Source organism: Scyliorhinus torazame, chromosome 2, assembly GCF_047496885.1.
Source record: "Scyliorhinus torazame isolate Kashiwa2021f chromosome 2, sScyTor2.1, whole genome shotgun sequence".
Lineage (NCBI taxonomy): Eukaryota > Metazoa > Chordata > Chondrichthyes > Carcharhiniformes > Scyliorhinidae > Scyliorhinus > Scyliorhinus torazame.
Window position 1 is genome coordinate 190,635,353 of NC_092708.1, and position 20,031 is coordinate 190,655,383.

The following is a 20,031-nucleotide window of genomic DNA, read 5'->3' on the forward strand; positions in this document are numbered from 1 at the left end:
CACCTTACATGTACATATGCATTCACTCGCCATTTGCTGTAAATAGTCATATTTGTATATATGTCGTAGAGGATCTAAGCAACCGACAAACTTTTTTTAAAAAGGGGGGATGTTATAATATGCACCCATGCACATCATGAGGTAAAGACAGGCAGTGTCAGATACCCAGGTTAGCCAATCAACATACAGGACAGAACACAACCAATCACAGACAGAACACTAGAGGGGGGCTTCCAACTATGAAACACACGAGACATCAGTTCTCCGCCTCTTTCCACTGGTGACAACTGTAGTGACAGTCAGGGTGTACATATCAGTCAGCACCGTCTACACATGGATCAGAACTAGTCTGGTCGAGTTAGTTAGAGTTAGTACACTTAGAGTAGTAGAGTGTCAACCCACAGCCAGCTGTGAGCATTGTTACAGAAGTTCAATAAATCGTATTGAACCAACGCCTAAGTTTGGTGTATGCTTTACAATCCATCTGCATCCTGTTGCAGTCCGTGTTACCCCAGGGTGAATAACACAACACACCAGATATCTTGTTTTGTAAGTTGACCACTTTATTGAAATATTCCTATGTGGATTGTACTGCAGACCTGCCCTGGCATGTTGTGTGATATTTCGCACAGCCAGGTACACACCCCGACGGACACTAAAACCCCGCGTGGAAGATGAAATAACCCAAACACCCAATCTCCTGTTGGTTTCTACGATCTTTGAAATGTGGCAAATGTTTCTCTTTTTTTAATTTAGAGTACCCAATTCATTTTTTCCAAGTAAGGGGCAATTTAGCGTGGCCAATCCACCTACCCTGCACATCTTTGGGTTGTGGGAGTGAGACCCACGCAAACACGGGGAGAATGTGCAAACTCCACACGGACAGTGACCCAGAGCCGGGATCGAAGCTGGGACCTCGGCGCCGTGAGGCAGCAGGGCTACCATTGCGCCACCGTGTGGCCCAGGCAAATGTTTCTGAGGTGAAAGATCCGGGATTCTCCGATCCCGGGCCGGGTCGGAGAATCACCGGGGAGCGCGAGCTCCTGCACGCCGCTCCGACACCGGGCCGGGTCGGAGAATCACCGGGGAGCGCGAGCTCCTGCACGCCGCTCCGACACCGGGCCGGGTCGGAGAATCACCGGGGAGCGCGAGCTCCTGCACGCCGCTCCGACACCGGGCCGGGTCGGAGAATCACCGGGGAGCGCGAGCTCCTGCACGCCGCTCCGACACCGGGCCGGGTCGGAGAATCACCGGGGAGCGCGAGCTCCTGCACGCCGCTCCGACACCGGGCCGGGTCGGAGAATCACCGGGGAGCGCGAGCTCCTGCACGCCGCTCCGACACCGGGCCGGGTCGGAGAATCACCGGGGAGCGCGAGCTCCTGCACGCCGCTCCGACACCGGGCCGGGTCGGAGAATCACCGGGGAGCGCGAGCTCCTGCACGCCGCTCCGACACCGGGCCGGGTCGGAGAATCACCGGGGAGCGCGAGCTCCTGCACGCCGCTCCGACACCGGGCCGCCGATTCTCCGGCAACCAGAGAATCACCGGCAATCGAGCTCGCGGGGTCGCCGGCGCGCCGGTTGGGGGCCGTTGAAAGCGGCCTCCCCGGCGATTTTCCGCGCCTCGACGGGCCAAGTGCCCACCATGTTCGGCCGTGTCCCGCCAGCGTGGGTTATGTATGGTCCTACCCGGCGGGACCTCGGAGTTCTGGCTGCGGGGGCTGTCCTGGTGGGGTGGGGGGGGTGGGGCGGGGGATCCGACTCCGGGGGGAGCAGTGGACACCACTCTGGCGCCATACTAGCCCCCAAGAAAGGGGTGAATGCCTGGGCCTGGCGTCGCTCGCGTCGCTTTTGACGCCGGCGTCAGAACTTGTCCGCAGGATTGGAGAATCCCGGCCCAAGGAATCTCTCCCACTCTTAACGCCTGCCGTTTGCTTGTGTTGGAAGGATTTACAAGTTGAAGCACAACATGTTTATTCGTGTTATGAACACACCCAAGGCCGTCCAGTCCTGGGGTGGGTCCTGAGCCCAGAGACATGTGTGTTCCCCATTGCGCCACAAAACCTGCTTTTCAGCACAATACCACACCTGGCCAGTTATCCAGTCCAGATCTGAGTGGAACAGGATGCTGCTTGGAGAGAAAGGAATGCCTTGGCCTGGTTACAGCACAGATGGAGACAATTCAGCCTGTCATTCCTGTGCTGACTCACTGCAAGAGCAAGTCAGTTCCTCCCACTGCCTGGCCCTTCCCGCATGTCCCTGCAAACACATATTATCCAATTCCCTTCTCAAAGCCACAATTTAACCTTCCTCCACCACAATCTCAGGCTGTGTATGCCACACCCCAACCACTCGCTGTGAGAAAAAGATAGAAATATAATCCTTTATCTTCTTTCACAATCTCAGAAAGTCTTTTCCATGCCAGTCAAGGCCCTGTTGTAATGTGCACAGCGTGTACACCCGCCACGACTTCTTTGCAGTGGGGAAATCGGAGCGGAATACGCCGCGATCGCCCTCCACATTACGTGGATGTGAGGTTGGAGCCGGGCCGTGCCCAGCGCCCCACATGGAGGCTGGACACGGACCTCCTGGTCGACAAGGCCTTCTGCCAGAAAACATCGCAGGCCATAGGCGATTACGTTAGTGACAACGAAAACAGGGAGGTCTCACTCTCCACGTTCTGGGAGACACTGAAGGCCGTGATCAGAGGAGCGATCATAGCCTACAAGGCAAGCAGTGATAGGGAAGAGAGGGCGGCCAGGCAGCAGCTGGTCGACTCCATCTTGGAGGTCAACAGAAAGTACTCCAAGGCCCCGACCGAAGAGCTGCTGGCAGAGAGGAAAAAGCAACAAATGGACTTTAACCTGCTATCTACCAGGAATGATGTGGAGATTGCGGCATTGGACTGGGGTGAGCACAGTAAGAAGTCTTATAACACCAGGTTAAAGTCCAACAGGTTTGTTTCAAATCACTTCTTTCGGAGCACTGCTCCTTCCTCAGATGAATGATGAGGTATGCTCCAGAAACATATATACAGACAAAGTCAAAGATGCCAGACAATTCTTGGAATGCGAGCATTAGCAGGTGATTAAATCTTTACAGATCCAGAGATGGGGTAACCCCAGGTTAAAGAGGTGTGAATTGTATCAAGCCAGGACAGTTGGTATGATTTCGCAGGCCAGATGGTGGGGGTTTAGTGTGTGATACCCCAGGTTTTAGTGTGTGTGACCCCAGAGTTTAGTGTCTGTCCCCCCAGGGTTTAGTGTGTGAGACCCCAGGGTTTAGTGTGTGAGACCCCAGGGTTTAGTGTGTGAGACCCCAGAGTTTAGTGTGTGTGACCCCACGTTTTAGTGTGTGTGGCCCCAGAGTTTAGTGTGTGTGACCCCAGGGTTTAGTGTGTGAGGCCCCAGGGTTTAGTGTGTGACCCCAGGGTTTAATGTGTGTGACCCCAGGGTTTAGTGAGTGAATGCCCAGGGTTTAGTGTGTGAGGCCCCAGGGTTTAGTGTGTGAGTCCCCAGAGATTAGTGTCTGTCCCCCCAGGGTTTAGCGTGTGAGACCCCAGGGTTTAGTGTGTGAGGCCCCAGGGTTTAGTGTGTGAGACCCCAGAGTTTAGTGTGTGTGACCCCAGGGTTTAGTGAGTGAGTGCCCAGGGTTTAGTGTGTGTGACCCCAGGGTTTAGTGTGTGAGACCCCAGGGTTTAGTGTGTGAGGCCCCAGGGTTTAGCGTGTGAGTCCCCAGAGTTTAGTGTCTGTTCCCCCAGGGTTAGTGTGTGAGACCCCAGGGTTTAGTGTGTGAGGCCCCAGGGTTTAGTGTGTGTGACCCCAGGTATTAGTGTGTGAGGTACCAGGGTTTAGTGTGTGAGGCCCCAGGGTTTAGTGTGTGAGACCCCAGGGTTCAGTGTGTGAGACCCCAGGGTTTAGTGTTTGAGATCCCAGGGTTTCGTGTGTGAGACCCCAGGTTTTAGTGTGTGAGACCCCAGGGTTTAGTGTGTGACCCCAGGGATTAGTGTGTGAGACCTCAGGGTTTAGTGTGAGACCCCAGAGTTTAGTGTGTGATCCCAGGGCTTAGTGTGTGAGACCCCAGGGTTTAGTGTGTGAGACCCCAGGGTTTAGTGTGTGAGACCCCAGGATTTAGTGTGTGAGACCCCAGGGTTTAGTGTGTGTGGCCCCAGGGTTTAGTGTGTCGAGACCCCAAGGTTTAGTGTGTGAGACCCCAGGGTTTAGTGAGTGAGACCCCAGGGCTTCCTGTGTGAGATCCCAGGGTTTAGTGTGTGAGACCCCAGGGTTTAGTGTGTGAGACCCCAGGGTTTAGTGTGTGAGACCACAGGGTTTAGTGTGTGAGACTCCAGGGTATAGTGTGTGAGACCCCAGGGTTTAGTGTGTGAGACCTCAGGGTTTAGTGTGTGAGACCCCAGGGTTTAGTGTGTGCGACCCCAGGGTTTAGTGTGTGAGACCCCAGGGCTTAGTGTTTGTCCCCCCAAGGTTTAGTGTGTGAGACCCCAGGGTTTAATGAGTGAGTGCCCAAGGTTTAGTGTGTGAGGCCCCATGGTTTAGTGTGTGAGACCCCAGAGTTTAGTGTGTGTGACCCTAGGGTTTAGTGTGTGAGGCCCCAGGGTTTAGTGTTTGAGTCCCCAGAGTTTAGTGTCTGTCCCCCAGGGTTTAGTGTGTGAGACCCCAGGGTTTAGTGTGTGAGACCACAGGGTTTAGTGTGTGAGACCCCAGGGTTTTGTTTGTGAGACGCCAGGGTTTAGTGTGTGAGACCCCAGGGTTTAGTGTGTGAGACCCCAGGGTTTCGTGTGTGAGATCCCAGGGTTTAGTGTGTGAGGCTCCAGGGTTTAGTGTGTGACCCCAGGGATTAGTGTGTGAGACCCCAGGGTTTAGTGTGAGACCCCGGAGTTTAGTGTGTGACCCCAGGGTTTAGTGTGTGAGACCCCAGGGTTTAGTGTGTGAGATCCAAGGGTTTAGTGTGTGAGACCCCAGAGTTTAGTGTGTGATCCCAGGGCTTAGTTTGCGAGACCCCAGGGTTTAGTGTGTGAGACCCCCGGGTTTAGTGTGTGTGAGACTCCAGGGCTTAGTGTGTGTGAGACCCCAGTGTTTTGTGTGTGAGACCCCAGGGTTTAGAGTGTGTGGCCCCAGGGTTTAGGGCGTCGAGACCCCAGGGTTTAGTGTGTGAGACCGAAGGGTTTAGTGTGTGAGACCCCAGGGTTTAGTGTGTGAGGCCCCAGGGCTCCTGTGTGAGATCCCAGGGTCTAGTGTGTGAGACCCCAGGGTTTAGTGTGTGAGACCCCAGGGTTTATTGTGTGAGGCCCCAGGGTTTAGTGTGTGAGACTCCAGGGTTTAGTGTGTGAGACCCCAGGGTTTAGTGTGTGAGACCCCAGGGTTTAGTGTGTGAGACCCCAGGATTTAGTGTGTGAGACTCCAGGGTTTAGTGTGTGAGACCCCAGGGTTTAGTGTGTGAGACCCCAGGGTTTAGTGTGTGAGACCCCAGGGTTTAGTGTGTGAGACCCCAGGGTTTAGTGTGTGTGACGCCAGGGTTTAGTGTGTGACCCCAGGGTTTAGTGTGTGAGACCCCAGGGTTTAGTGTGTGTGACCCCAGGGTTTAGTGTGTGTGACCCCAAGGTTTTGTGTGTGTGACCCCAGGGTTTAGTGTGTGAGACCCCAGGGTTTAATGTGTGTGACCCCAGTGTTTAGGGTGTGAGACCCCAGGGTTTAGTGTGTGTGACCCCAGGGTTTAGTGTGTGTGACACCAGAGTTTAGTGTGTGAGACCCCAGGGTTTAGTGTGTAAGACCCCAAGGTTTAGTGTGTGAGATCCCAGGGTTTAGTGTGTGAGACCCCAGGGTTTACTGTGTGAGACCCCAGGGTTTAGTGTGTGAGACCCCAAGGTTTAGTGTGTGAGACCCCAAGGTTTAGTGTGTGTGACCCCAGGGTTTAGTGTGTGAGACCCCAGTGTTTAGTGTGTGTGAACCCAGAGTTTAGTGTGTGAGACCCCAGGATTTAATGTGTGAGACCCCAGGGTTTAGTGTGTGTGACCCCAGAGTTTAGTGTGTGTGACCCTAGGGTTTAGTGTGTGAGGCCCCAGGGTTTAGTGTTTGAGTCCCCAGAGTTTAGTGTCTGTCCCCCAGGGTTTAGTGTGTGAGACCCCAGGGTTTAGTGTGTGAGACCACAGGGTTTAGTGTGTGAGACCCCAGGGTTTTGTGTGTGAGACGCCAGGGTTTAGTGTGTGAGACCCCAGGGTTTAGTGTGTGAGACCCCAGGGTTTCGTGTGTGAGATCCCAGGGTTTAGTGTGTGAGGCTCCAGGGTTTAGTGTGTGACCCCAGGGATTAGTGTGTGAGACCCCAGGGTTTAGTGTGAGACCCCGGAGTTTAGTGTGTGACCCCAGGGTTTAGTGTGTGAGACCCCAGGGTTTAGTGTGTGAGATCCAAGGGTTTAGTGTGTGAGACCCCAGAGTTTAGTGTGTGATCCCAGGGCTTAGTTTGTGAGACCCCAGGGTTTAGTGTGTGAGACCCCCGGGTTTAGTGTGTGTGAGACTCCAGGGCTTAGTGTGTGTGAGACCCCAGTGTTTTGTGTGTGAGACCCCAGGGTTTAGAGTGTGTGGCCCCAGGGTTTAGGGCGTCGAGACCCCAGGGTTTAGTGTGTGAGACCGAAGGGTTTAGTGTGTGAGACCCCAGGGTTTAGTGTGTGAGGCCCCAGGGCTCCTGTGTGAGATCCCAGGGTCTAGTGTGTGAGACCCCAGGGTTTAGTGTGTGAGACCCCAGGGTTTAGTGTGTAAGACCCCAAGGTTTAGTGTGTGAGATCCCAGGGTTTAGTGTGTGAGACCCCAGGGTTTACTGTGTGAGACCCCAGGGTTTAGTGTGTGAGACCCCAAGGTTTAGTGTGTGAGACCCCAAGGTTTAGTGTGTGTGACCCCAGGGTTTAGTGTGTGAGACCCCAGTGTTTAGTGTGTGTGAACCCAGAGTTTAGTGTGTGAGACCCCAGGATTTAATGTGTGAGACCCCAGGGTTTAGTGTGTGTGACCCCAGGGTTTAGTGTGTGTGACCCCAGGGTTTAGTGTGTGAGACCCCAGGGTTTACTGTGTGTGACCCCAGGGTTTAGTGTGTGTGACCCCAGGGTTTAGTGTGTGTGACCCCAGGGTTTAGTGTGTGAGACCCCAGGGTTTAGTGTCTGTTCCCCCAGGGTTTAGTGTGTGAGACCCCAGGGTTTAGTGTGTGACCCCAGGGTTTCGTGTCTGTTCCCCCAGGGTTTAGTGTGTGAGGCCCCAGGGTTTAGTGTGTGACCCCAGGTATTAGTGTGTGAGGCACCAGGGTTTAGTGTGTGATACCCCAGGGTTTAGTGTCTGTGACCCCAGGGTTTAGTGTGTGAGGCAGGGTTTAGTGTGTGAAACCCGAGAGTTTAGTGTGTGTGACCCCAGGGTTTAGTGTGTGATGCCCCAGGGTTTAGTGTGTGAGACCCCAGAGTTTAGTGTGTGTGAGGCCCCAAGGTTGAGTGTGAGACCCCAGGGTTTGGTGTTCGAGACCCCAGAGTTTAGTGTGTGAGACCCCCGGGTTTAGTTTGTGACCCCAGGGTTTAGTTTGTGACCCCAGAGTTAAGTGTGTGAGACCCCAGGGTTTAGTGTGTGAGACCCCAGAATTTAGTGTGAGAGACCAGAGTTTAGTTTGTGAGACCCCAGGCATTAGTGTGTGAGACAACAGGGTTTTGTGTGGGAGACCCCAGGGTTTATTAATAATAATGATAATAATAATATTTATTGTCACAAGTGGGCTCAGATTAACACTGCAGTGACGTTACTGTGAAAAGCCCCTAGTCGTCATGTTCCGGCACCTGTTCGGGTACACAGGAGAATTCAGAATCTTCAAATTACCTAAACAGGGCCGGGATTCTCCCGCAGTTGGCAGGGTGACCCGTACCGGCGCCAAGAACGGCACGAACCACTCCGGCATCGGGCTGCCCGGAAGTTGCGGAATCCTCCGCACTTCCGGGGGCTAGTCCGGCGCCGGCGGGTTTGGTGCTGCGGCAACCGTTGCTGAAGGGCCGCCGTGGGCCAGTGCGAGTTGGCGCATACGCAGAACCGCCGGCATGTTTCCTGCGCATGCGCAGGGGGTTTCTTCTCCGCGCTGGCCATGGCGAAGGCTTACAGAGGCTGGCGCGGAGGGAAAAAGTGCCCCCACGGCATAGGCCCACCCGCAGATTGGTGGGCCCGATCGCGGGCCAGGCCACCGTGGGGGCCCTCCCGGGACCGGACACCCCGCGCCTCCCCGAGGACTCCGCTAGCTGCCCTTCAAGCCAGGTCCTGCCGGGATGGACTATGTCTATTTCACGCCGGTGGAACTGGGCGAAAACGGGTGGCCGCTCAGCCCATTGGGGCCCGGAGAATTGCTGGGGGGCCGCTGCCAGCGGAGCTGATCAGAGCTGAATCACTCGTGTGAGAACGTAGCACACTGCAGAGCAACACATACAGGAAGTACTTTGTGGTATTGTGGCACAGTCAATAATCACTCTCTTAAATATAATATTCTGAGGCTGCACGGTGGCGCAGTGGGTTAGCCCTGCTGCCTCACAGCGCCGAAGTCCCAGGTTCGATCCCGGCTCTGGGTCACTGTCCGTGTGGAGTTTGCACATTCTCCCCGTGTTTGCCTGGGTTTCGCCCCCACTACCCAAAAATGTGCAGGCTAGGTGGATTGGCCACACTAAATTGCCCCTTATTGGAAAAAATGAATTGGGTACTCTAAATTTATGTTAAAAAAGAATAATATTCTGAAGACTCTGGAAGTAACTGATGAGTAAAAAGGGAGGGGGTTATCCAGATGTAACATTAACACAAGGAGGCCATTCAACCCATCATGTCCATGGGCAGCACTGTAGCACAATGGTTAGCACAGTACCTCACAGCTCCAGGGTCCCAGGTTCGATTCCCGGCTTGAGTCACTGTCTGTGCGGAGTCTGCACGTCCTCCCCGTGTGTGCGTGGGTTTCCTCCGGGTGCTCTGGTTTCCTCCCACAGTCCAAAGATGTGCGGGTTAGGTGGATTGGCCATGATAAATTGCCTCTAGTGTCCAAAAAGGTTAGGAGGGATTATTGGGTTACGGGGATAGGGTGGAAGGCGAGGGCTTAAGTGGGTCGATGCAGATTCAATGGGCCGAATGGCCTCATTCTGCACTGTAAATTCTATGATTCTATGGGTATAACAGCTGAGAAAGAGCTATCCCGTCCAATCACACTTCCCAGCTCTTGAAACTCTGCAGGTTGCCTCAAGTCCACACCCCAAAGTCCTTTGGAAATGTGGTGAGGATTTCTGCCTCAAGCTGCCTGTCAAGTAGTGAGTTCCAGATTCCGACCACCCTTTGTGTGAAAGGAAAAACTCTTCAACTCTCCTTTAATCATTCAGCCACTCACTTCAAATCAATCCCCCCCTCCCGCTAAATATTCACCTCCCAGCTCAGGGAAATCGGTCTTTCCTATTGAGGCCCCTCATGAGTTCAGAAACTTCAATTAAATCTCCCCTCTGCTTCCTCTGGTTCACAGAAAATGACTCCAATCTATCCGCTCTTTCCTTGGAAAAATTCTCCTCAGGAATCCCGAGATATGAATGGTTAATTATTGCTGTTCAAGGCAGCGCAGATTTCTAACTGGTGAAAACATTCATGGAGCAATGCAAGGTTTTCATTGGGTCGAGTGTTCTTTATGCAAATACATTTTCCTGAGATCGTACTAACCAAACTCTGCTGGAGGTTCACTGACTCGGAGCGACAGCAACATGGCGTGGCGTTTATATGAGGAGAAAGACCTCGCTGCGATGTATCGGAAATACAGGCTTCCTTCAGCCAGTGAAGTTCACAAGTCGATCTTCGACTATCTGGAGAAAAAGGTAAGAATGTGGTCAATGTGAAAAATCAGCAGCCTGGGTGAGAAGCTCGAGAGCTGAAATTGTGATCCAGACCGGCACTCTGGTGCAGTAGTGAGGGAGTGCCACACTGCCAGAGATGCTGAGCAGCCCCCCTTCGCGCTCCCCAGACCCGGTGACACTACCTTGAAGAAGAGGACGGGAGCTCCCCCAGTGTCCTGGCCAATCTTTACACTCTCAATCACATCCCAGAAAGCAGCTTATTTGGTTTCAGAGAATTTACAGTGCGGAAGGAGGCCATTCGGCCCATCGAGTCTGCACCGGCTCTTGGAAAGAGCACCCTATTTACGCCCACGCTTCCACCCTATTCCCATAACCCAGTAAGCCCAGGTAACCTTTTTGGACACTAAGGGCAATTTAGCATGGCCAATCCACCTAACCTGCACATCTTTGGACTGTGGGAGGAAACCGGAGCACCCGGACGAAACCCACGCAGACACGGGGAGAACGTGCAGACTCCGCACAGACAGTGACCCAGCTGGGAATTGAACCTGGGATCCTGGAGCTGTGAAGCAACTGTGCTAACCTCTGTGCTACAGTGCTGCCCCGCCGGTTATTTACCTCATCGCTGCTAGTTGGATCTTGCTGTGGGTATATTGTGGGACATTTACCCTACTTTACAACAGGGCCTTGACTGGCATGCAAAGGACTTTCTGAGATTGTGAAAGAAGATAAAGGATTATAATTCTATCTTTTTCTCACAGCGAGTGGTTGAGGTGTGGAGCACACAGCCTGAGATTGTGGTGGAGGAAGGTTCAATTGTGGCTTTGAGAAGGGAATTGGATTATTGTGACCGGGATTCTCCGACCCCCCGCCGGGTAGGAGAATCCCCGGGGGGAGGCGCGAATCCCGCTCCGAGGCTGGCTGCCCTATTCTCCTGCGCCGTTTTTCGGGCGGCAGCGGGATTCCCTTTGCCGTCCACCTAGCCCGCGAAAGTTCGGAGAATTCCTTACTTTCGGGGGCTGTTGACGCCGGAGTGGTTGGTGCCAGTTCTCCCGCCGCCGTGGGGACTTAGTCCCCAGAAGGGAGAATCACGGCCAATGTGTTTGCAGGGACATGGGGGAAGGGCCAGGCAGTGGGAGGAACTGAGTTGCTCTTGCAGTGAGCCAGCACAGGAATGACAGGCTGAATGGTCTCCATCTGTGCTGTAACCATTCTATAATAAGCCTTCCTTTCCCTCCAAGCAGCCAACCTGTTCAACTTTGATCCGGACTGGATAAATGTACAGATGTGGGGTGAAATTCTTCGGTATCGGCGTGATGTCTGCCGACTGGCGCCCAAAATGGCGCAAATCATTTGGGCATCGCGCCGCCCGAAAGGTGCGGAATGCTCCGCATCTTTGGGGGCCGAGCCCCAACCTTAAGGGGCTAGGCCCGCGCCGGACGAATTTCCGCCCCGCCAGCTGGCGGAAAAGGCCTTTGGTGCCCCGCCAGCTGGCGCAGAAATGACATTTCCGGGCGGCACATGCGCGGGAGCGTCAGCGGCCACTGACGGCATTCCCCGCATGCGCAGTGGAGGGAGTCTCTTTACAACAGGGCCTTGACTGGCATGCAAAGGACTTTCTGATGGAGACCGTGGCGAAGGCGGAAGGGAAAGAGTGCCCCCACGGCACAGGCCCGCCCGCGGATCGGTGGGCCCCGATCGCGGGCCATGCTACCGTGGGGGCATCCCCCGTGGCCAGATCGCCCCGGAGCCCGCCCGCGCCGCCTAGTCCCGCCGGTAAGGTAGGTGGTTTAATTTACGCCGGCGGGACAGACATTTTAGTGGCGGGACTTTGGCCCATCCGGGCCGGAGAATCGCGGGGGGTGGGGGGTCCGCCAACCGGCGCGGCGCGATTCCCGCCCCCGCCGAATATACGGTGGTGGAGAATTCGGCAACCGGCGGGGGCGGGATTCACGCCAGCCCCCGGCGATTCTCCGACCCGGCGGGGGGTCGGAGAATCCCGCCCCAGGTATTCATTTCATAGAATTTACAGTGCAGAAGGAGGCCATTCGGCCCATCGAGTCTGCACCGGCTCTTGGAAAGAGCACCCTACCTAAGGTCCACACCTCCACCCTATCCCCATAACCCAGTAACCCAACGCAACATTAAGGGCAATTTTGGACACTATGGGCAATTTAGCATGGCCAATCCACCTAACCCGCACATTGTTTTGAAAAGGAGGTTTTGTGGCGCAATGGGGAACACCTTCTAAATCCTTCCAACTCAAGCCAATGGCAGGCATTAAGACTGGGGGAGGTTCTTGATTTTTCACCTCAGAAACATTTGCCACATTCAAAGATCGTAGAAACTGTTGCTAACTTTTGGTTGGCTCTTAAATCGTAATTTGCTCTGTTTGTTTAACCTTTGCTCTAGAGTTGCCAGGTATTTTTATGATACCGCCACGAGGTTCAAGTTCAAGTAATGATCAATAACTCAACACACCAATTCGTAAGATTCAAATCAAAACACATTTATTATACACAATAAATCACTACTCATGCATAAACTCTACTTTCTAGGCTAATCCTATCACTAAAAGGCCTATACTTAGCTTCGGACTGGCCCATCAGGTCAGGGGAACAAATGGCCTTTCGTTCAGGTCCTGAGTCTGCAGGATTCAAAAGCTGGTATGGGCTGGTCGCTAGGAGCGCCTATCTCGTAGCGAGCGTTGACTTGAGACTTACTTGGTTGGCGGCAGCGAGGCAGGTCACTGTCAAGGGTTGGTTCGATCTGCTGAGTGACCCTTCGGGGCGGACCCCGTACCTGGTTCCAAGTGATTGGACTGCGTTCCGATCACTTGGATCGATTTCTCCAATACTGAAGTTGTTCCCTGATCGTTGGGCAGTCCCTAAATGTCCGTTGGCCTTCCTTTGTCTTGGCTCCTGCTGGCGCCGAGGAGTCTGGCTTGGCTTTATTCACCTTAACTGTTGCCATTGTGCCTTGGAATCGCTCATTACTATGCGGATGGCTGCTGCATTCCGTGCTGTCTGGTCGTTTTGCAGGCCTGCAGCACAATTCACATTAGAACATTTCAGTAAACTGGTCAACTTACAAAACCAAACATCAGTGACGGGATTCCCCGAGCCGGCGCACGGCCGGAGAATAGGCGATCACGCCAGAACGGCCCGCGACGCCGTTCCGATGCCGCTTTGCGATTCTGCACTGTCCCGAAAACCGTGCGATTGCGACGTGCGCCCCATGGCCCTGAGAATCACGGGAGGAGGCCGGACGAGCGATTCTCCAGGCCGCCAACAATCCTGCGGCCCGGATGGGCCGAAGTCCCGACGGCGTGGTCAGAAGTCCCGACGGCGTGGTCAGAAGTCCCGGCGGTGCGGTCAGAGATCCCGACGGCGTGGTCACAAGTCCCGGCGGCGTGGTCAGAAGTCCCGGCGGCGTGGTCAGAAGTCCCGACGGCGTGGTCAGAAGTCCCGGCGGCGTGGTCAGGAGTCCCGACGGCGTGGTCAGGAGTCCCGACGGCGCGGTCAGGAGTCCCGACGGCGTGGTCAGAAGTCCCGACGGCGTGGTCAGAAGTCCCGACGGCGTGGTCAGGAGTCCCGACGGCGTGGTCAGGAGTCCCGACGGCGCGGTCAGGAGTCCCGACGGCGTGGTCAGGAGTCCCGACGGCGTGGTCAGAAGTCCCGACGGCGTGGTCAGAAGTCCCGACGGCGTGGTCAGGAGTCCCGACGGCGTGGTCAGAAGTCCCGACGGCGTGGTCAGCAGTCCCGACGGCGTGGTCAGAAGTTCCGACGGCGTGGTCAGAAGTCCCGACGGCGTGGTCAGAAGTCCCGACGGCGTGGTCAGGAGTCCCGGCGGCGTGGTCAGGAGTCCCGACGGCGTGGTCAGGAGTCCCGACGGCGTGGTCAGAAGTTCCGACGGCGTGGTCAGAAGTCCCGACGGCGTGGTCAGAAGTTCCGACGGCGTGGTCAGGAGTCCTGACGGCGAGGTCAGAAGTCCCGACGGCGTGGTCAGGAGTCCCGGCGGCGTGGTCAGAAGTCCCGACGGCGTGGTCAGGAGTCCCGACGGCGTGGTCAGAAGTTCCGACGGCGTGGTCAGAAGTCCCGACGGCGTGGTCAGAAGTTCCGACGGCGTGGTCAGAAGTCCCGACGGCGTGGTCAGAAGTCCCGACGGCGTGGTCAGGAGTCCCGACGGCGTGGTCAGGAGTCCCGACGGCGTGGTCAGGAGTCCCGACGGCGTGGTCAGAAGTCCCGACGGCGTGGTCAGGAGTCCCGACGGCGTGGTCAGAGTTCCCGACGGCGTGGTCAGAAGTCCCGACGGCGAGGTCAGGAGTCCCGACGGCGTGGTCAGGAGTCCCGGCGGCGTGGTCAGAAGTCCCGACGGCGAGGTCAGGAGTCCCGACGGCGTGGTCAGAGTTCCCGACGGCGTGGTCAGAAGTCCCGACGGCGAGGTCAGGAGTCCCGACGGCGTGGTCAGGAGTCCCGGCGGCGTGGTCAGAAGTCCCGACGGCGCGGTCAGGAGTCCCGACGGCGTGGTCAGAAGTCCCGACGGCGTGGTCAGAGATCCCGACGGCGTGGTCAGGAGTCCCGACGGCGTGGTCAGGAGTCCCGACGGCGTGGTCAGGAGTCCCGACGGCGTGGTCAGAAGTCCCGACGGCGTGGTCAGAGATCCCGACGGCGTGGTCAGAAGTCCCGACGGCGTGGTCAGAAGTCCCGACGGCGTGGTCAGGAGTCCCGACGGCGTGGTCAGAAGTCCCGACGGCGTGGTCAGGAGTCCCGACGGCGTGGTCAGGAGTCCCGATGGCGTGGTCAGGAGTCCCGACGGCGAGGTCAGGAGTCCCGATGGCGTGGTCAGAAGACCCGACGACGTGGTCAGGAGTCCCGATGGCGTGGTCAGAAGTCCTGACGGCGTGGTCAGGAGTCCCGACGGCGTGGTCAGGAGTCCCGACGGCGGTCAGAAGTCCCGACGGCGTGGTCAGAAGTCCCGACGGCGTGGTCAGAAGTCCCGACGGCGGTCAGAAGTCCCGACGGCGTGGTCAGAAGTCCCGACGGCATGGTCAGAGATCCCGCGGCGTGGTCAGAAGTCCCGACGGCGTGGTCAGAAGTCCCGACGGCGTGGTCAGGAGTCCCGACGGCGTGGTCAGGAGTCCCGACGGCGTGGTCAGAAGTCCCGACGGCGTGGTCAGGAGTCCCGACGGCGTGGTCAGGAGTCCCGACGGCGTGGTCAGAAGTCCCGACGGCGTGGTCAGAAGTCCCGACGGCGTGGTCAGAAGTCCCGACGGCGTGGTCAGGAGTCCCGGCGGCGAGGTCAGGAGTCCCGGCGGCGTGGTCAGGAGTCCCGACGGCGTGGTCAGGAGTCCCGACGGCGTGGTCAGGAGTCCCGACGGCGTGGTCAGAAGTCCCGATGGCGCGGTCAGGAGTCCCGACGGCGAGGTCAGGAGTCCCGACGGCGTGGTCAGGAGTCCCGACGGCGCGGTCAGGAGTCCCGACGGCGTGGTCAGGAGTCCCGACGGCGTGGTCAGGAGTCCCGACGGCGTGGTCAGGAGTCCCGACGGCGTGGTCAGAGATCCCGATGGCGTGGTCAGGAGTCCCGACGGCGTGGTCAGGAGTCCCGACGGCGTGGTCAGAGATCCCGATGGCGTGGTCAGGAGTCCCGACGGCGTGGTCAGGAGTCCCGACGGCGTGGTCAGGAGTCCTGACGGCGTGGTCAGAAGTCCCGACGGCGTGGTCCGAAGTCCCGACGGCGAGGTCAGGAGTCCCGACGGCGTGGTCAGGAGTCCCGACGGCGTGGTCAGGAGTCCCGACGGCGTGGTCAGGAGTCCCGACGGCGTGGTCAGAGATCCCGATGGCGTGGTCGGGAGTCCCGACGGCGTGGTCAGGAGTCCCGACGGCGTGGTCAGGAGTCCTGACGGCGTGGTCAGAAGTCCCGACGGCGTGGTCCGAAGTCCCGACGGCGAGGTCAGGAGTACCGACGGCGTGGTCAGAAGTCCCGACGGCGTGGTCAGAAGTCCCGACGGCGTGGTCAGAAGTCCCGACGGCGTGGTCCGGAGTCCCGACGGCGTGGTCAGGAGTCCTGACGGCGTGGTCAGAAGTCCCGACGGCGTGGTCAGAAGTCCCGACGGCGGTCAGAAGTCCCGACGGCGTGGTCAGGAGTCCCGACGGCGTGGTCAGGAGTCCCGACGGCGTGGTCAGAAGTCCCGACGGCGTGGTCAGGAGTCCCGACGGCGTGGTCAGGAGTCCCGACGGCGTGGTCAGGAGTCCCGACGGCGTGGTCAGGAGTCCCGACGGCGTGGTCAGGAGTCCCGACGGCGTGGTCAGGAGTCCCGACGGCGTGGTCAGGAGTCCCGACGGCGTGGTCAGGAGTCCCGACGGCGTGGTCAGAAGTCCCAACGGCGTGGTCAGAAGTCCCGACGGCGTGGTCAGGAGTCCCGACGGCGTGGTCAGGAGTCCAGACGGCGCGGTCAGAAGTCCCGACGGCGTGGTCAGAAGTCGCGACGGCGTGGTCAGGAGTCCCGACGGCGTGGTCAGGAGTCCCGACGGCGCGGTCAGAAGTCCCGACGGCGTGGTCAGGAGTCCCGACGGCGTGGTCAGGAGTCCCGACGGCGTGGTCAGGAGTCCCGACGGCGTGGTCAGGAGTCCCGACGGCGTGGTCAGGAGTCCCGACGGCGTGGTCAGAAGTCCCGACGGCGTGGTCAGAAGTCCCGACGGCGTGGTCAGGAGTCCCGACGGCGTGGTCAGATGTCCCGACGGCGTGGTCAGAAGTCCCGACGGCGTGGTCAGAGATCCCGACGGCGTGGTCAGGAGTCCCGACGGCGTGGTCAGGAGTCCCGACGGCGTGGTCAGATGTCCCGACGGCGTGGTCAGAAGTCCCGACGGCGTGGTCAGAAGTCCCGACGGCGTGGTCAGAGATCCCGACGGCGTGGTCAGGAGTCCCGACGGCGTGGTCAGGAGTCCCGACGGCGTGGTCAGGAGTCCCGACGGCGTGGTCAGAGGTCCCGACGGCGTGGTCAGGAGTCCCGACGGCGAGGTCAGAAGTCCCGACGGCGTGGTCAGAAGTCCCGACGGCGTGGTCAGAAGTCCCGACGGCGTGGTCAGGAGTCCCGACGGCGTGGTCAGGAGTCCCGACGGCGTGGTCAGGAGTCCCGACGGCGTGGTCAGAAGTCCCGACGGCGTGGTCAGAAGTCCCGACGGCGTGGTCAGGAGTCCCGACGGCGTGGTCAGAAGTCCCGACGGCGTGGTCAGAAGTCCCGACGGCGTGGTCAGGAGTCCCGACGGCGTGGTCAGAGGTCCCGACGGCGTGGTCAGACGTCCCGACGGCGAGGTCAGACGTCCCGACGGCGAGGTCAGACGTCCCGACGGCGTGGTCAGGAGTCCCGACGGCGAGGTCAGACGTCCCGACGGCGTGGTCAGACGTCCCGACGGCGTGGTCAGAAGTCCCGACGGCGTGGTCAGGAGTCCCGACGGTGGTCAGACGTCCCGACGGCGCGGTCAGAAGTCCCGACGGCGAGGTCAGGAGTCCCGACGGCGTGGTCAGAAGTCCCGACGGCGCGGTCAGAAGTCCCGACGGCGTGGTCAGGAGTCCCGACGGCGGTCAGAAGTCCCGACGGCGTGGTCAGGAGTCCCGACGGCGTGGTCAGGAGTCCCGACGGCGTGGTCAGGAGTCCCGACGGCGTGGTCAGGAGTCCCGACGGCGTGGTCAGGAGTCCCGACGGCGTGGTCAGGAGTCCCGACGGCGTGGTCAGGAGTCCCGACGGCGTGGTCAGGAGTCCCGACGGCGTGGTCAGAAGTCCCGACGGCGCGGTCAGAAGTCCCGACGGCGTGGTCAGGAGTCCCGACGGCGTGGTCAGGAGTCCCGACGGCGTGGTCAGGAGTCCCGACGGCGTGGTCAGAAGTCCCGACGGCGTGGTCAGGAGTCCCGACGGCGAGGTCAGAAGTCCCGACGGCGTGGTCAGAAGTCCCGACGGCGTGGTCAGGAGTCCCGACGGCGTGGTCAGGAGTCCCGACGGCGTGGTCAGGAGTCCCGACGGCGTGGTCAGGAGTCCCGACGGTGTGGTCAGAAGTCCCGACGGCGTGGTCAGAAGTCCCGACGGAGGTCAGACGTCCCGACGGCGCGGTCAGAAGTCCCGACGGCGTGGTCAGGAGTCCCGACGGCGTGGTCAGGAGTCCCGACGGCGAGGTCAGAAGTCCCGACGGTGCGGTCAGAAGTCCCGACGGAGGTCAGACGTCCCGACGGCGCGGTCAGACGTCCCGACGGCGTGGTCAGAAGTCCCGACGGCGAGGTCAGGAGTCCCGACGGCGTGGTCAGGAGTCCCGACGGCGGTCAGGAGTCCCGACGGCGTGGTCAGAAGTCCCGACGGCGTGGTCAGAAGTCCCGACGGCGTGGTCAGGAGTCCCGACGGCGCGGTCAGAAGTCCCGACGGCGTGGTCAGGAGTCCCGACGGCGTGGTCAGGAGTCCCGACGGCGTGGTCAGGAGTCCCGACGGCGCGGTCAGGAGTCCCGACGGCGTGGTCAGAAGTCCCGACGGCGTGGTCAGGAGTCCCGACGGCGTGGTCAGGAGTCCCGACGGCGTGGTCAGGAGTCCCGACGGCGTGGTCAGGAGTCCCGACGGCGGTCAGAAGTCCCGACGGCGAGGTCAGGAGTCCCGACGGCGTGGTCAGACGTCCCGACGGCGTGGTCAGAAGTCCCGACGGCGTGGTCAGGAGTCCCGACGGCGGTCAGAAGTCCCGACGGCGTGGTCAGGAGTCCCGACGGCGTGGTCAGAAGTCCCGACGGCGTGGTCAGGAGTCCCGACGGCGTGGTCAGGAGTCCCGACGGCATGGTCAGAAGTCCCGACGGCGGTCAGAAGTCCCGACGGCGTGGTCAGAAGTCCCGACGGCGTGGTCAGAAGTCCCGACGGCGTGGTCAGGAGTCCCGACGGCGTGGTCAGGAGTCCCGATGGCGTGGACAGAAGTCCCGACGGCGTGGTCAGAAGTCCCGACGGCGGTCAGAAGTCCCGACGGCGTGGTCAGAAGTCCCGACGGCGTGGTCAGGAGTCCCGACGGCGTGGTCAGGAGTCCCGATGGCGTGGACAGAAGTCCCGACGGCGTGGTCAGAAGTCCCGACGGCGGTCAGAAGTCCCGACGGCGTGGTCAGAAGTCCCGACGGCGTGGTCCGAAGTCCCGACGGCGTGGTCAGGAGTCCCGGCGGCGTGGTCAGAAGTCCCGACGGCGTGGTCAGAAGTCCCGACGGCGTGGTCAGGAGTCCCGATGGCGTGGTCAGAGATCCCGCGGCGTGGTCAGGAGTCCCGACGGCGTGGTCAGGAGTCCCGACGGCGTGGTCCGAAGTCCCGGCGGCGTGGTCAGGAGTCCCGACGGCGTGGTCAGAAGTCCCGACGGCGTGGTCAGAAGTCCCGACGGCGTGGTCAGGAGTCCCGACGGCGTGGTCAGAGATCCCGCGGCGTGGTCAGGAGTCCCGACGGCGTGGTCAGGAGTCCCGACGGCGTGGTCAGGAGTCCCGACGGCGAGGTCAGAAGTCACGACGGCGAGGTTAGAAGTCCCGACGGCGAGGTCAGACGTCCCGACGGCGTGGTCAGACGTCCCGACGGCGTGGTCAGAAGTCCCGACGGCGAGGTCAGAAGTCACGACGGCGAGGTCAGAAGTCACGACGGCGAGGTCAGAAGTCTCGACGGCGTGGTCAGAAGTCCCGACGGCGTGGTCAGGAGTCCCGACGGCGTGGTCAGAAGTCCCGACGGCGTGGTCAGAAGTCCCGACGGCGGTCAGGAGTCCCGACGACGGTCAGAAGTCCCGACGGCGTGGTCAGGAGTCCCGACGGCGTGGTCAGGAGTCCCGACGGCGAGGTCAGAAGTCCCGACGGCGTGGTCAGAAGTCCCGACGGCGTGGTCAGAAGTCCCGACGGCGTGGTCAGGAGTCCCGACGACGTGGTCAGGAGTCCCGACGGCGTGGTCAGAAGTCCCGACGGCGTGGTCAGGAGTCCCGACGGCGGTCAGGAGTCCCGACGACGGTCAGAAGTCCCGACGGCGTGGTCAGGAGTCCCGACGGCGGTCAGAAGTCCCGACGGCGTGGTCAGGAGTCCCGACGGCGGTCAGGAGTCCCGACGACGGTCAGGAGTCCCGACGACGGTCAGAAGTCCCGACGGCGTGGTCAGGAGTCCCGACGGCGGTCAGAAGTCCCGACGGCGTGGTCAGGAGTCCCGACGGCGG

General features: G+C 59.4%; 1 protein-coding gene and 1 long non-coding RNA gene across 3 annotated transcripts in view; one reads left to right on the forward strand and one right to left on the reverse strand.

Moving 5' to 3' along the window:
• The window catches only part of LOC140394428 (uncharacterized), a 32,493-nt gene extending 22,639 nt beyond the window's left edge, over positions 1-9,854 (reverse strand). Inside the window, exon 1 of one of the 2 annotated variants that reach the window (XR_011935879.1) lies at positions 9,709-9,854. This is a non-coding gene — a long non-coding RNA (uncharacterized lncRNA). Of the gene's footprint in view, positions 1-8,878; positions 9,013-9,708 lie in introns of those variants that run through there. The other variant, XR_011935878.1, reaches the window with a different exon arrangement.
• LOC140394419 (putative methyltransferase DDB_G0268948) overlaps positions 9,645-20,031 on the forward strand; it is a 227,502-nt gene continuing 217,115 nt past the window's right edge. The window contains exon 1 of the mRNA XM_072481681.1: positions 9,645-9,860. Within this exon, the coding sequence (XP_072337782.1) occupies positions 9,750-9,860 (111 nt within the window). The 5' untranslated portion in view covers positions 9,645-9,749. The remainder of the gene's footprint in view (positions 9,861-20,031) is intronic.